We start from the raw sequence: 15,260 nt of genomic DNA on the forward strand, positions 1-15,260 counted from the left end.
GCTTTGGGTCCAGCATGTATGCTGCAGCATGAATCGGCTTGACACAAAATCCTTGACGCGTCTGTATGAATTGAATAATTGCCTTCTCCTCTGCTTTGAGCAGCAGGGATCTGGGTCGGGCAATGCTGATTTGTTCTTTTAAATCAGCAAAAAGCCTGAACATCTGACAAGAGAGCATCATCTTCAATCTGAGCAATTGCAGATGCTACTGGTGAGAGTAGTTTAAGGCTGCTAACCACTCTCCCAAAACACATCATTCAGCAGTATTTTCTTGATGGTGGTTTCCATATCCCCAGACTGGGATATTGCCATTTCTTGCAGTGACTCCTTACCCTCCAGAAGGCTGTTGTACATTATGACAACGCCACCCCATCTAGTGTTGCTGGGCAGCTTCAGTGTGGTGTTCTTGTTCTTTGTCGTTTGCTTGGAGTTGCAGGTTGCTGCAACTTCCTGTTTTCCCCTGTCATACTTAACAACTTGCTTGGCGCTCTTGTACAGTGTTTCCATGGTTCTCAAATCCATGATGTCCTTGAGGAGCAGGTTAAGCCCATGAGCAGCGCACCCAATAGACGTAATATGAGTGTAGGCGGCCTCCTCTTGAGCCCAAGCAGCCTTGATATTCGCAGCATTGTCAGTAACTACTGCAAAGACCTTTTGTGATCCAAGATCGTTGATGACAGCTTTCAGCTCATCAGCAGTGTGTGTGTCTGTTGTCCTTCGTGTCTGTGCTCTTGAAGAACACTGGGAGTGGATTGGAGACGATGTAGTTTATGATGCCCCCCACTTGTACATTTGACCACCCATCTGAGATAACTGCAACACAGTCTGCCATCTCTATCATTTCTTTGAGCTTTCCTTGGACTCTGTTATACTCTGCCTCCAGCAAATAAGTCGACAAAGCATGTCTGGTGGGAGCACCGTATGCAGGGTGAATAACATTGAAAAATCTCTTCGAGTACACATTGGCTGTGAGCATGAGGGGTGAGTCTGTCGTGTATATACAGCTCGAGCAAGGTACTCATCTACTTTCTTCTGGCTATGGTTATCCATTGTATCAAAGAACCTTCCAAGTGGGCCAGGAGTTGCTGATAAGGAGCCTGATGCTGAATGTGAACCATCATCTTGAATGGAAGCAGAGGAACTCTGGGCTGACTGCTGTGAGCTTTGAGTGAAGTTGTTGCATTTGGATAAATGCTGCTGCATCTTTGTGGCATTCTTTACATATGGCTTTGTATATAGTGTTTGCACATGTACACAGTCTTTCCATCTTTAATGCCTGGGGTAAAATGCTTCCACACATCCGACTGTAAACGTGGCATTGTTCTATGCAGAGAAATAAAGGCCATTCGTCTCTGTGTCAAACTGTGGTTGATCAGCACGATTGCAACAGGATGAGTAAATTTTTCCTGATGCTCCATGTGATGGAAGCATGACCTGTGCACGCACGACGCTACATCACCACTAGAGGGAGCTAATCGCTCATCCACCCATCCAACCAATCAGCACACATTTGTTCACAGTCGCACACAAAACTTGTAATTATTAAAACAAGCCAAGTAAGAAGATAAACATATAATGATTAAGAAATTCCTTAATAATTAAGATTCCATCTCTGTTAGTAATTTTGAGAGAGGACCTGTGGGGGAAAAAAAATGAAAGACAAAAAAAAAAACCCAAAAAATATTATGCTAGCATGTGCTTTTTTGGGCAAAATTCCCAAGCTAAACTTCCCATGGAAAATTTCTGGAAATTTACCGGAAACTTTCCACCCCTTTGCAACCCTAGCTCTGACACTGATTTACCTTCAAGTTTCTGTCTCCAGTCCACTTTGGCTAAATCACCTCAGCGTAGTAAAATTAGATGACACACATGAACATTGCCCAACAATTCCCAATATGTGCTCTGTTGGCTGATTTAGAAGAGTAGCAAGTTGGGGTACTCCAACTGGTCTCCGCACCCCCAGGTCACAAAGTCGTGTGGGTGGTGGGGGGGCAGTCTGGTTTCTTGCTTCTGATTGCTGTGCAATGGTGTCTGACGTGGATGGGATTAGGTTTGGCCACACCACCAGTCGGGGTCGAATAACCTACCAGCATGCAATGTCTAGATTTAGACCAAGACTGGCCACTTGTTGAAGTTATTTGATGGCCCTGGCACCCTTGGAAGTATGCTCCAGCAAGGGTCTTTGCCTTTGATGGGGAGAACATTGGTTTACACGCTCATTTGTTGGACAATGTTCATGTGTGTCATCTTTGCACTTTGTTTCAGCTGGAACAGCAGCGACAACAGCTGCTCACGGAGCGCCAGGCCTTCCACATGGAGCAGTTGAAATATGCTGAAATGAGAGCCCGACAGCAGCTGGAGCAGCAGCATCAACAGCAGCAGCATCAACAGCAGCAGCATCAACAGCAGCAGCAGCAGCAGCAGCATTCGCAAAACACCCCCTCTGCCCCTGGAATGCAGCAGCTGGGTTCTATTGGTATGATGCAACAAGGTCCAACACCGCCACCTCCTTATCCGATGATGCACCATCAGATGCAGCAACAACTAGGTCAGTACGGTGTTCTTACATTGGTTAAATCAAACCCTCATTTCCTCAATGTGCAGACCAATAAAGGACCTAATGGACTGTGTCCAGTTAATGCTTGTCTTCTCAGTTAAACACCAAGATAAGTTTCATTGCAGCTCCCCGTGATGCCTTACTGGGTGAAGACATCATGTGATGTGCTGCTAAGCCAGAAGAACCTGGGAGGTCTCTGGTTTGGATCCAGTATCTGCTGATGTAATGATGAATATTAGATGCCTGTGGGGAGCTAGGAAGGGGCAAATTGACCAGGGTTTCCAGCTCCAGGATGTTGTCTAGAGCTTCTGCTAGAAACTGTGTTCATGTGTGGGCCTTGGATGTGGCTCAGTTTTGAGGCTACCACTCACTTTACATGTGGTCACCAAGGCAAGGTACTGGAGACTGCCAACATGTGTATAACTGTACAACAGCAAAATTGTATAAAATGTGTATAACTGTACGATAGCTAATCTAGAGCCGTCTTTTGTCTCCACTAGTCCTATCACCATCTCGTCTCGTTTTGAATACCTCTTAATGTCTCTTCTCTTTCGTTCTCTGCCAGCCTGGCCTCTTAATCTATTTCATTTCCTGTGCTTCTTTAGTCTTGACAAAGGGTTCACCTGAAACGTTGACTCTATTTTCTCTCCACGGATGTTGCCTGGCCTGCTGAGTTTTTCCAGCATTTTCTGTTATTTTGTGTATAACTGTACTCTGACGGGAACTGGTATCTTGCATGTATTGGATGGGGGGGACCAAGGAATTAGCAGGAGAGAAGAACATTTTTGAAGCATGCCAATTGTACAGATTGTCAGTATAATTTTAAAATCTCGTACAGTAATTAATCATTTAGTAACCATCTCGCATATAATTATGTAAAAAAGCCGTCCCTAGTGAGAATGTTATTGCTGCATCGGTGCATTTTGCACCAGGAGTTGACCTGTAAAACTGAGAATAAACTCTTGGCTATAGAATTTTCCATTAAGCAGGGATGGAAATAATTGGTACCACTCTTGTGTATCCTCTTGTGGCTTGTCATCTGAGATCATCAGTTGGCCGAACAGTTGGGGTTATCCACTCAAACCGGCATTCACTGCATACAGGATTTAACATGTAATCGTGGCATTTGGGCAGTAAATGGAACAATAACTTGCAGTTTAAGAGTGCAGTTAAAATTGAAAAGTGTCCCAAGGCATTTCCCAGAGGCTTAAGGGGAAAGAAACATGGACACTGAGCCAAAGGAGGGGTGACCAAAAGCAGTCCGGTCTGTTTCAAGGAGGGCTTTAAAGGAGGGCAGAGAGGTGGCGAGAAATATAATTACATCGAGTATACAACACATAAACAGGCTATTTGGCCCAAACAGGCCACATTGGCATTGATGCTCCACTCGAGCCTCCTGTCATCCTTCCTCATCTAATTATCAGCATAACCCTCTATTCCCTTCTCCCTCATGCTTATCTAGCTTCCCCTTAAATGCATCTGTACTATTCACCAACTTCTCCCTGTGGTAGCGAGTTCCACATTCTCACCCCTCTCTGGGTAAAGAAGTTTCTTCTGAATTCCCTATTTGATTTCTTGGTGACTATCTTGTATTGATGGCCTCTAGTTTTGCTCTTCCCCACACGTGGAAACACTTTGTCTCTACACTATCATAAGTCGTATCATAACATTGGAGATTTGTCTTTGACCATGACACTACACCAAATTTTGTGCACTAATCAATTGTGGTAACCCTTGTCTCCATCTGTTGCTCCTTATTTATACCAGTGCTGGGTTGTCTCTTGACAACTGCTTGTGTTACCAGGCATGCGACCAGCAAATTAGTTACACACTTTCTTGTCTTTTACGTTTTTCCTCACCTGTTTGTCTTCAGTTATGCCTCTTTCTCACCATTCTGTTTTTTTAACTTTTATTTCCTCCTCCTTCCCCTCCCCCCTTGTATTTGTTCTTATTATGGATCCAATGTTAATGGGACTTGTAGACACTGAGCAGCCAGGTTTGGTAGACTGCAGGACCATCAGCAAGATTGACTATTTTGAAGTCGGGTGGGGAGTGGGTGCTTAAGTTCATAAAGCTGTTTCTTTTGAAGACATTAAGAGACTAATTTTATTAAAAGGGGCACAGAAGCGAAGACTTAATGCTACACCTAAATAAATTGCTGGTTAGACCACAGTTAGAATATTGAGTCCAGTTTTGGACATCCGATATTAGAAAGGCTGTCAAGACAATGGCGTGGGTGCAGAAGGGATTAATTGATGAGATGAGAGGCTTGAGTTATGAGAAGACATTGGGAAAATGTTCTTTTTCGTTCGAACAAAAGTTGAGATCTGATTTGGAATTTGGAATGGTTTTGCTTAAGTTGGGACAAACTATTTCTAAGATCAAAGGGAGAATGTTACAATTTTAAGTAGAGGTTTGTTAGGACATGGAATGCCCTGCCAGAAACAGTAGTAGATACAGAATCCATAACCGCTTTTGATGGGGAAATGGATAAATATTTGAACAAAAAAATTTACAAGGGTAAAGGTAGGAGAATGCTCTTACTGAATTTACATGTGCATGGCAGGCTTAATGGTCTCCTGTGCTGTAAAACTCTCTGATTCTAATTGTACTGGTGCAGGGCAATGATACCACATCTCCATCACACAGACCACCTGCATCCACCTCTGTAGCCTCGCCGGTCTCCACCACTGTCTCAGCCCATCTGCTGCTGAAATCCTCATCGATGCTTTTGTTACCTCCTTACTTGAGGCAGTACGGTGGTCTCGGATTGGGTAGATTCCTGCAGTCTGCTGCAGCGGTGACTTCTGTTGGGTCATCTCTCAAGCTGTTGGAGGTGTTAGGCCGTCAGCCAGCTCGGAGGCTAAACTTGACCAAGGTGTTAGGCCGTAGCCACCTCGGAGAAGCCTTTGCCCCTGACTGCCTGATTTCCCTCCTCGGTCGTCTATATTTATCGTTATTTCGGTGGGCTGGTAATCACCTGGTGTCAATCATTTGATCCCCCATCCTATTGTCCAATTGTGAAGCGGGAAAGCATCCTTCGCCGTCCCTTTCTGTGTGACTGACCAGGCCTCCCTTTTATCTTTCTGAGGAATGTTTTGTTTTTTTTAAGGACATTTTATGACTTTTCGGCTCCATTTTTGTCTCTCATCCCACCACCCTGTGTTTTGCATTTTATGATTTCCTTATCACTTCTATTTGTCTTTTGATGCTTGATATTCGACCTTGCTGGCATTTCTGCTATCCATTCCCGGCTGCATGTTGTCGGTCTCCGATTTTAATTCTTGGAACAAACAGCTATTTCTTACAGGCCTCTCATATCTTTCATAAACTTGAGCTCCTCAAAACACTGCTTGTATCCTGACTCTCTCTCAAGTCCAGTTCACACATCACACTTGTGCTTACTGATCTACATTGGCTGCTGTTTGACAAACGCCTTGAATTTAAAATTCTCACCCTCGTGTTCAAATCTCTCCATGGCATTGCCCCATCCTATCTTTGCAACTTCCTCCAGCCCAGGAACACTGCGTTCCTCTAATTCTGGCCTCTTGTGCACCCCACTTTTGGCAACCGCGCCTTCAGCCTAAGTTCTGTAATTCCCTCCCCAAATCTCTCCACCTCTCGCCTCCTTGAAGACCCTCCTTACAACCTACCTCTTCGTTACCCTTCCTAATATCTCTTCCTTTGGCTTGGTGTCAATTTTCATCTTTCTACGCTCCAATTTGTTAAAAAGCACTATATAAATGTGTATTATTGTTGTACAATAAAAAATGTCTCTGCTTTTCGCCCCTTTTTATTCCAAAAAAAAATCATTCACTATCAAGGCTAGCATTTATCCCTACTGGCCTTGATGTGCTGGTGTAGCAGTTTGATGCAATTGAGAAAGGGTAATTGAGAGTCAACCAAGTTGGTGTGAGCCTGGAGTCACAGAGGCTGTGTGTGAGAGACAGATAAGTGTCTTGCTGTGTGAGAGGATCCCAGCGTCTTAGTGAGAGAGAGATGAATTTTTTACTCTTTTGTAAGCCGAGTTCAAATTCTCTCACTGCGCTAGAGGGATTTGAATTTACGTTCTTTTAGTCCAGGCCTGTGGTCTGGATTACTAGTCCAGTAAGTGGACTAGTACCACGGTACAGTATTATAGTGGTTATGTTTTGATGACACTAATTGTTATTAGGATGCAGGTTTAAAGGCACCAGCAACCTATTGGGTGGCTAAGCTGAACCAAATCCTGTCCTTACCTGACATCAGTGTGCCCGACATTGGGACCCATCCCCATCCTGGGTTGGGATGTACTGACGCTATTTATAGCACCTCTGTGACTACTAAGGTGGATTTTTCTCCTAAGTAGATGCAAATAAAATGCAGGTTCAGTCAATGGTGAGTTCGAGAGCTTCTTGATGCTTGCAGTGCCTGGTGGTTGTGCAGTCTGTCCTACTTATTTTACTTAGGTTTTTGTGCCCCCTATTTTCCTACATTGAGAGTTAATTTTGAAACTACTGAAATGTTTCTGTTGCTATTTCAATTGTCATCAGTGTTTAAGCTAATCTATATATATAAATCGGTACTTCTGTCATTCTGTCTATCTGTCTGTCTGTCATCGCGTGTGCGTTGCAGGTATGCACTCGAAAGTTACAGGGCGTACCTACGCGCGCGTTACCTCCAAAGAAAGCTTACGCTTCCGAGACGGTTTTAAGCGTATTTACGTTTCGGCCGGGCTAAAATTGCGCCCGCGGTATCCCAAAAACCTTCAACATTCCGCTCATTAGCATCTCATTATCCGCTCATTAGCGACAGAGTGACCTCGAGCTCGACCAATCGTACGCCGGGTTGCTGGCGTGTGCCGCCGGGCCAATCGGTGCGCGTGTGGCCGTTCTGAACCGAGGTGAGTCGCCGCCATCTTGATTCCAAACTTTTCCTTTCTTTTTCCCGCTTTCTGCGTCTTAAAAAAAAACGTTGCTTTTAAAACACATATTGTTTTTTAAAAAAATGATTTAGAAAGTAATTAACTTATCTAATCTCATTAATTTTCCTACCTTTCCCCGTTTTTCCAGGTAGGCCTAGAAGCCTCGGCGTCTCCTCCGCACCCACGCCCGAGCTAGGCACCTCCCGGCCCCACTCGAAGGCTGGAGGGCCGAGCCTCAGCCCAGCGCCGCTAGGGTGCCAGCAGGAGCTGAGACGTCTCTCTCTGCCAGGGCTTGCTGAGCGTCCAGCGTTACCCTGGCAACGGGCGCAATCGGCGGTCTTCACCTCGGGGGGAGGGGGGGGGCGGCCGCGACCGGGGGGGCCCGCGCGCGCAGCAGGAGCAACTGAGACGCGGCGTCTCTCTCTCTGGCTTGGTCAGCGTCACGGTTGCCATGTCAACCGGGCCCGCCGGCCGAGAGAGACGCCTCGTCTCAGCTCCTGCTGCGCGCGCAATCGGCGGTCTTCACCTCCGGGGGGGGGTGGGCGCGACCCTCGGGGGGCGGGGGGGGGGCCGCGACCCTCGGGGGGGGCGCCCGCCGCCCTCCCTCCCTCCCCCCCGCCCTCCATCCCCCCTTCCCCGCCCTCCCCCCCCCCTGCCCTCCCTTCCTCCCCCCCGCCCTCCCTTCCCCCCTCCCTCCCTTCCTCTCCCTCCCCCTCCTCCCTCCCCCTCCCCCCCGCCCTCCCTTCCCCGCCCTCCCTTCCCCGCCCTCCCTTCCCCGCCCTCCCTTCCCCGCCCTCCCCTCCCCGCCCTCCCCTCCCCCCTGCCCTCCCTTCCCCCCCTCCCCCGGCCCTCCCTTCCCCTCCCCCGCCCTCCCTTCCCCTCCCCCTCCCCTCCCTCCCCCCCAGTCGCGCTCTCTCTTCCCCCCCAGTCGCTCTCTCTCTCTCTCTTCCAACAACAACATGCCCTCGAAAAAGCCTCGGCACCGCCGGGCACTTCAGCTAGTCTATATATATAAAGCGGTACTTCTGTCTGTCTGTCATTCTGTCTGTCTGTCATTCTGTCTGCCTGTCTGTCATCGCGTGTGCGTTGCGGGTATGCACTCGAAAGTTACAAGGCGTACCTACGCGCGCGTTACCTCCAAAGAAAGCTTACGCTTCCGAGACGGTTTTAAGCGTATTTACGTTTCGGCCGGGCTAAAATCCCGCCCGCGGTATCCCAAAAACCTTCAACGTTCCGCTCATTAGCATCTCATTATCCGCTCATTAGCGACAGAGTGACCTCGAGCTCGACCAATCGTACGCCGGGTTGCTGGCGTGTGCCGCCGGGCCAATCGGTGCGCGTGTGGCCGGGCTTTATCGTTCTGAACCGAGGTGAGTCGCCGCCATCTTGATTCCAAACTTTTCCTTTCTTTTTCCCGCTTTCTGCGTCTTAAAAAAAAACGTTGATTTTTAAAACACATTGTTTTTAAAAAAAAATGATTTAGAAAGTAATTAACTTATCTAATCTCATTAATTTTCCTACCTTTCCCGTTTTTCCAGGTAGGCCTAGAAGCCTCGGCGTCTCCTCCGCACCCACGCCCGAACTAGGCACCTCCCGGCCCCACTCGAAGGCTGGAGGGCCGAGCCTCAGCCCAGCGCCGCTAGGGTGCGCGCGCAGCAGGAGCTGAGACGTCTCTGGCTCGGCCGGGGGGCGGGGCTTGCTGAGCGTCCAGCGTTACCCTGGCAACTGGGCCCGCCGGACGTCTCCCACAGCCGCAATCGGCGGTCTTCACCGGGGTGGGGGGGGGGGGGGGTGCCGCGCGGGCAGCAGGAGCAGCTGAAACGCGGCGTGTGTCTCTCTGGCTTGGTCAGCGTCACGGTTGCCCTGGCCGGCCGAGAGAGACGCCGCGTCTCAGCTCCTGCTGCGCGCGCAATCGGCGGTCTTCACCTGGGGGGGGGGGGTGGCGCGACCCTCGGGGAGGTGGGGGTGCTCCCCCCCCCCTTTTCCCCGCCCTTCCCCCCCCGCCCTCCCTCCCCCCCTGCCCTCCCTCCCCCCCTCCCTTCCACCTCTTCCCTCCCCTCCCTCTCTTCCCCCCCCCCAGTCGCGCTCTCTCTTCCCCCCCAGTCGCGCGCTCTCTTCCCCCCCAGTCGCGCTCTCTCTTCCCCCCAGTCGCGCTCTCTCTTCCCCCCAGTCGCGCTCTCTCTTCCCCCCAGTCGCGCTCTCTCTTCCCCCCAGTCGCGCTCTCTCTTCCCCCCAGTCGCGCTCTCTCTTCCCCCCAGTCGCGCTCTCTCTTCCCCCCAGTCGCGCTCTCTCTTCCCCCCAGTCGCGCTCTCTCTTCCCCCCAGTCGCGCGCTCTCTTCCCCCCAGTCGCGCTCTCTCTTCCCCCCAGTCGCGCTCTCTCTTCCCCCCAGTCGCGCTCTCTCTTCCCCCCAGTCGCGCTCTCTCTTCCCCCCAGTCGCGCTCTCTCTTCCCCCCAGTCGCGCTCTCTCTTCCCCCCAGTCGCGCTCTCTCTTCCCCCCAGTCGCGCTCTCTCTTCCCCCCAGTCGCGCTCTCTCTTCCCCCCAGTCGCGCTCTCTCTTCCCCCCAGTCGCGCTCTCTCTTCCCCCCAGTCGCGCTCTCTCTTCCCCCCAGTCGCGCTCTCTCTTCCCCCCAGTCGCGCTCTCTCTTCCCCCCAGTCGCGCTCTCTCTTCCCCCCAGTCGCGCTCTCTCTTCCCCCCAGTCGCGCTCTCTCTTCCCCCCAGTCGCGCTCTCTCTTCCCCCCAGTCGCGCTCTCTCTTCCCCCCAGTCGCGCTCTCTCTTCCCCCCAGTCGCGCTCTCTCTTCCCCCCCCAGTCGCGCTCTCTCTTCCCCCCAGTCGCGCTCTCTCTTCCCCCCCAGTCGCGCTCTCTCTTCCCCCCAGTCGCGCTCTCTCTTCCCCCCAGTCGCGCTCTCTCTTCCCCCCAGTCGCGCTCTCTCTTCCCCCCAGTCGCGCTCTCTCTTCCCCCCAGTCGCGCTCTCTCTTCCCCCCGTCGCGCTCTCTCTTCCCCCCAGTCGCGCTCTCTCTTCCCCCCAGTCGCGCTCTCTCTTCCCCCCAGTCGCGCTCTCTCTTCCCCCCAGTCGCGCTCTCTCTTCCCCCCAGTCGCGCTCTCTCTTCCCCCCAGTCGCGCTCTCTCTTCCCCCCAGTCGCGCTCTCTCTTCCCCCCAGTCGCGCTCTCTCTTCCCCCCAGTCGCGCTCTCTCTTCCCCCCAGTCGCGCTCTCTCTTCCCCCCAGTCGCGCTCTCTCTTCCCCCCAGTCGCGCTCTCTCTTCCCCCCAGTCGCGCTCTCTCTTCCCCCCAGTCGCGCTCTCTCTTCCCCCCAGTCGCGCTCTCTCTTCCCCCCAGTCGCGCTCTCTCTTCCCCCCAGTCGCGCTCTCTCTTCCCCCCAGTCGCGCTCTCTCTTCCCCCCAGTCGCGCTCTCTCTTCCCCCCAGTCGCGCTCTCTCTTCCCCCCAGTCGCGCTCTCTCTTCCCCCCCAGTCGCGCTCTCTCTTCCCCCCAGTCGCGCTCTCTCTTCCCCCCAGTCGCGCTCTCTCTTCCCCCCAGTCGCGCTCTCTCTTCCCCCCAGTCGCGCTCTCTCTTCCCCCCAGTCGCGCTCTCTCTTCCCCCCAGTCGCGCTCTCTCTTCCCCCCAGTCGCGCTCTCTCTTCCCCCCAGTCGCGCTCTCTCTTCCCCCCAGTCGCGCTCTCTCTTCCCCCCAGTCGCGCTCTCTCTTCCCCCCAGTCGCGCTCTCTCTTCCCCCCAGTCGCGCTCTCTCTTCCCCCCAGTCGCGCTCTCTCTTCCCCCCCAGTCGCGCTCTCTCTTCCCCCCAGTCGCGCTCTCTCTTCCCCCCAGTCGCGCTCTCTCTTCCCCCCAGTCGCGCTCTCTCTTCCCCCCAGTCGCGCTCTCTCTTCCCCCCAGTCGCGCTCTCTCTTCCCCCCAGTCGCGCGCTCTCTTCCCCCCAGTCGCGCGCTCTCTTCCCCCCAGTCGCGCGCTCTCTTCCCCCCAGTCGCGCGCTCTCTTCCCCCCAGTCGCGCGCTCTCTTCCCCCCAGTCGCGCGCTCTCTTCCCCCCAGTCGCGCGCTCTCTTCCCCCCAGTCGCGCGCTCTCTTCCCCCCAGTCGCGCGCTCTCTTCCCCCCAGTCGCGCGCTCTCTTCCCCCCAGTCGCGCGCTCTCTTCCCCCCAGTCGCGCGCTCTCTTCCCCCCAGTCGCGCGCTCTCTTCCCCCCAGTCGCGCGCTCTCTTCCCCCCAGTCGCGCGCTCTCTTCCCCCCAGTCGCGCGCTCTCTTCCCCCCAGTCGCGCGCTCTCTTCCCCCCAGTCGCGCGCTCTCTTCCCCCCAGTCGCGCGCTCTCTTCCCCCCAGTCGCGCGCTCTCTTCCCCCCAGTCGCGCGCTCTCTTCCCCCCAGTCGCGCGCTCTCTTCCCCCCAGTCGCGCGCTCTCTTCCCCCCAGTCGCGCGCTCTCTTCCCCCCAGTCGCGCGCTCTCTTCCCCCCAGTCGCGCGCTCTCTTCCCCCCAGTCGCGCGCTCTCTTCCCCCCAGTCGCGCGCTCTCTTCCCCCCAGTCGCGCGCTCTCTTCCCCCCAGTCGCGCGCTCTCTTCCCCCCAGTCGCGCGCTCTCTTCCCCCCAGTCGCGCGCTCTCTTCCCCCCAGTCGCGCGCTCTCTTCCCCCCAGTCGCGCGCTCTCTTCCCCCCAGTCGCGCGCTCTCTTCCCCCCAGCCGCGCGCTCTCTTCCCCCCAGTCGCGCGCTCTCTTCCCCCCAGTCGCGCGCTCTCTTCCCCCCAGTCGCGCGCTCTCTTCCCCCCAGTCGCGCGCTCTCTTCCCCCCAGTCGCGCGCTCTCTTCCCCCCAGTCGCGCGCTCTCTTCCCCCCAGTCGCGCGCTCTCTTCCCCCCAGTCGCGCGCTCTCTTCCCCCCAGTCGCGCGCTCTCTTCCCCCCAGTCGCGCGCTCTCTTCCCCCCAGTCGCGCTCTCTCTTCCCCCCAGTCGCGCTCTCTCTTCCCCCCAGTCGCGCTCTCTCTTCCCCCCAGTCGCGCTCTCTCTTCCCCCCAGTCGCGCTCTCTCTTCCCCCCAGTCGCGCTCTCTCTTCCCCCCAGTCGCGCTCTCTCTTCCCCCCAGTCGCGCTCTCTCTTCCCCCCAGTCGCGCTCTCTCTTCCCCCCAGTCGCGCTCTCTCTTCCCCCCAGTCGCGCTCTCTCTTCCCCCCAGTCGCGCTCTCTCTTCCCCCCCAGTCGCGCTCTCTCTTCCCCCCAGTCGCGCTCTCTCTTCCCCCCAGTCGCGCTCTCTCTTCCCCCCAGTCGCGCTCTCTCTTCCCCCCCAGTCGCGCTCTCTCTTCCCCCCCAGTCGCGCTCTCTCTTCCCCCCCAGTCGCGCTCTCTCTTCCCCCCAGTCGCGCTCTCTCTTCCCCCCCCCAGTCGCGCTCTCTCTTCCCCCCCCAGTCGCGCTCTCTCTTCCCCCCCAGTCGCGCTCTCTCTTCCCCCCCAGTCGCGCTCTCTCTTCCCCCCCCCAGTCGCGCTCTCTCTTCCCCCCCCCCAGTCGCGCTCTCTCTTCCCCCCCCCCCCCCCCAGTCGCGCTCTCTCTTCCCCCCCCCCCCCAGTCGCGCTCTCTCTTCCCCCCCCCCCCCAGTCGCGCTCTCTCTTCCCCCCCCAGTCGCGCTCTCTCTTCCCCCCCCCCAGTCGCGCTCTCTCTTCCCCCCCCCCAGTCGCGCTCTCTCTTTCCCCCCCAGTCGCGCTCTCTCTTTTCTCCCCCCCCCCCCCCCCCCCCCCCCGTCGCGCGCTCTCTCTCTTCCAACAACAACATTCCCTCGAAAAAGCCTCGGCACCGCCGGGCACTTCAGCTAGTATAAGATAAGGTAGTGTTACCAGCTGGAGTGATGTGCTATTATGATCTGTCAGGAGAGGATTGTGTACATATTACATATTGAAATTTCAGCTGTACATCTTTGAGAAACTGTGGCTAACGTTGGGTGACTCAACCAGTCAAAGCATCAGATAAAGACTGAAGGTCAAGCAGTGCGGACTGCAGAACTACTGGGCACTGTAAACACCAGTATGTTTCTTGTAGCTCACGACAGACTGAATCTGCATTTTATTTGCATGGCCCATCAGCCCAATCATTGTCACTGTGATTTAGTGTTTTGGTATTAATATTCCTTCAGACAATTTGTTCTGCATGATGCTTTTGATCAATACATCAAACTGCTCTTGCCAGTGCCCGTCACCACCAGCAGTACTTCACTCTGGTGTTGTGCAGCTCAAAATATTATTTACAGATGCAGTCCAACATTAGAAGTGTCAAGTTTGTAACTGCTACTTTTTCTGAAACCACAGATCCAGTGAATTGTGAATTTTCAGCCACACATCATTGCCATTGATTGAAATCCAGTAACACGTTTTTGCTTAGCATTCACTTATTTTGGAAAAAAATCAACAGACTGGGCAGGAAAAAATCTGTGCTTTGGCAAATCTCAATCCAGGCGCGTGCACAAAAGCTGGTTTATTCATTGAAATTTCATATGGGGAACATTTGTTCAAGCCTGCACTTGTGTTGCATCTCGAGGTGTCATGTGGTAATGGGCTGCTGTCTTGAACCGTTCCAGTCCTTGTGATAGTGTTTCGATGATGGTGTTAGGTAGAAAACTCCAGGATTTTGCAGTATGGACGATGAAAGATCAAAATCCTGGAATTCCTTACCTAACTCCATTGTGGGAGCATCACCATAAGAACCGCAGCGGTTCAGAAGACTCTCCATCACCGTTTCAGGGCAACTGTGGATGGACAATAAATGTGGCCTTGTAAGCATTATCCACATCCAGAGTCATCTTTTTTTTAATTGTCTGCCTTTAAACTGAGAAATTTCCAAGATAACTCTGACCTTCCTCTAGATACTGTCATGCCACTTTGTGCTCCATAAACCCTGCTAAGACCTTCAGCCTCATTTATGTTGACCAATAATCAACGTGATGTGTGAAAAGATCAGTGGCTACTCATTTGTTTTCAATTGTATGGACAAAAATGGTAAAATCAGGCCCAGCTGAGTGCTGGATACTAAAGATAAGCTGTTTAAAGGTTCCCATTTTAATATTCTGCCTTCTCTTCACAGTGAAAGTTTCTGTGCTTTCCAAGTGTTGCTAAGCAGATTTGACTGTAGCTGAGGACATGGTGTTTGGCGTGGTCATTCTGGATGCCGTCTCCAGCTCCTCAGACTGGGATTGCCTCCCGAGGTGACGCTGCTTCAGGAAAGCTGTTCAGTCCTTGGTGAGAAATTGAGGGCGAATTGATCAACAGAAAGCGATTAAGGGAGGGTTCAGGGTTTGAGTGCGCAGCTTCATCAGAGCTCGTTTTCTGTGTTTGGGTTTCTTTTTAATGGCAGATGTGGATTGTTCACTGAAGCAGTCATTCTTTCAAGTTCCTGTCAGATCATCTGTCCCTTGACGGGGGTTGAGGAAGGTATTCTGTTATGCAGGGATTGTGTTTCTGGGGTACAGAAGAAAGTTAGCAAGGGACATTTTGTGCATCCAGTTATTTTTTGTTTAAAATGCAAGTTGAACATTAAGCTCATTGTGATTTCAGTACTAGGGAATAGAATAGTTTCATTATCTGTCAGCATTGAGCAGTTGCAGGTTAGAGATAGTCCCGTTAGATGCTCCCTTGGCACTGTCCTAACAATGTCCTGTAACCTCGGCATCCTCTTGAGCACCATTGTTGTATTTTAATTTCCCACGCCAGTCATCCTTGCATGCAGCCTTTTCAATTTGAGATCAACAGGCTAGTGGTGATCAGTGCTGACTTTGCGAATGGAGTTCCGATCTTTGGCATTTGAGTGGAAGTACTCACATTGCTGA

The 15,260-nt window shown here is 53.0% G+C and overlaps 1 protein-coding gene across 8 annotated transcripts in view; it reads left to right on the top strand.

Annotated features, from left to right (window-relative positions):
• LOC147114715 (SWI/SNF complex subunit SMARCC1-like) overlaps positions 1-15,260 on the top strand; it is a 256,482-nt gene that overhangs the window by 189,855 nt on the left and 51,367 nt on the right. For all 8 annotated transcript variants that reach the window (XM_085992582.1, XM_085992581.1, XM_085992587.1 and 5 more), the window contains one exon: positions 2,266-2,548. In XM_085992582.1, coding sequence (XP_085848708.1) covers positions 2,266-2,548 — 283 coding nt within the window. The remainder of the gene's footprint in view (positions 1-2,265; positions 2,549-15,260) is intronic.

The sequence above is a fragment of the Somniosus microcephalus genome, chromosome 7 (assembly GCF_052327205.1).
Source record: "Somniosus microcephalus isolate GS21.2 chromosome 7, FLI_Smic_1.0, whole genome shotgun sequence".
Taxonomy (NCBI): domain Eukaryota; kingdom Metazoa; phylum Chordata; class Chondrichthyes; order Squaliformes; family Somniosidae; genus Somniosus; species Somniosus microcephalus.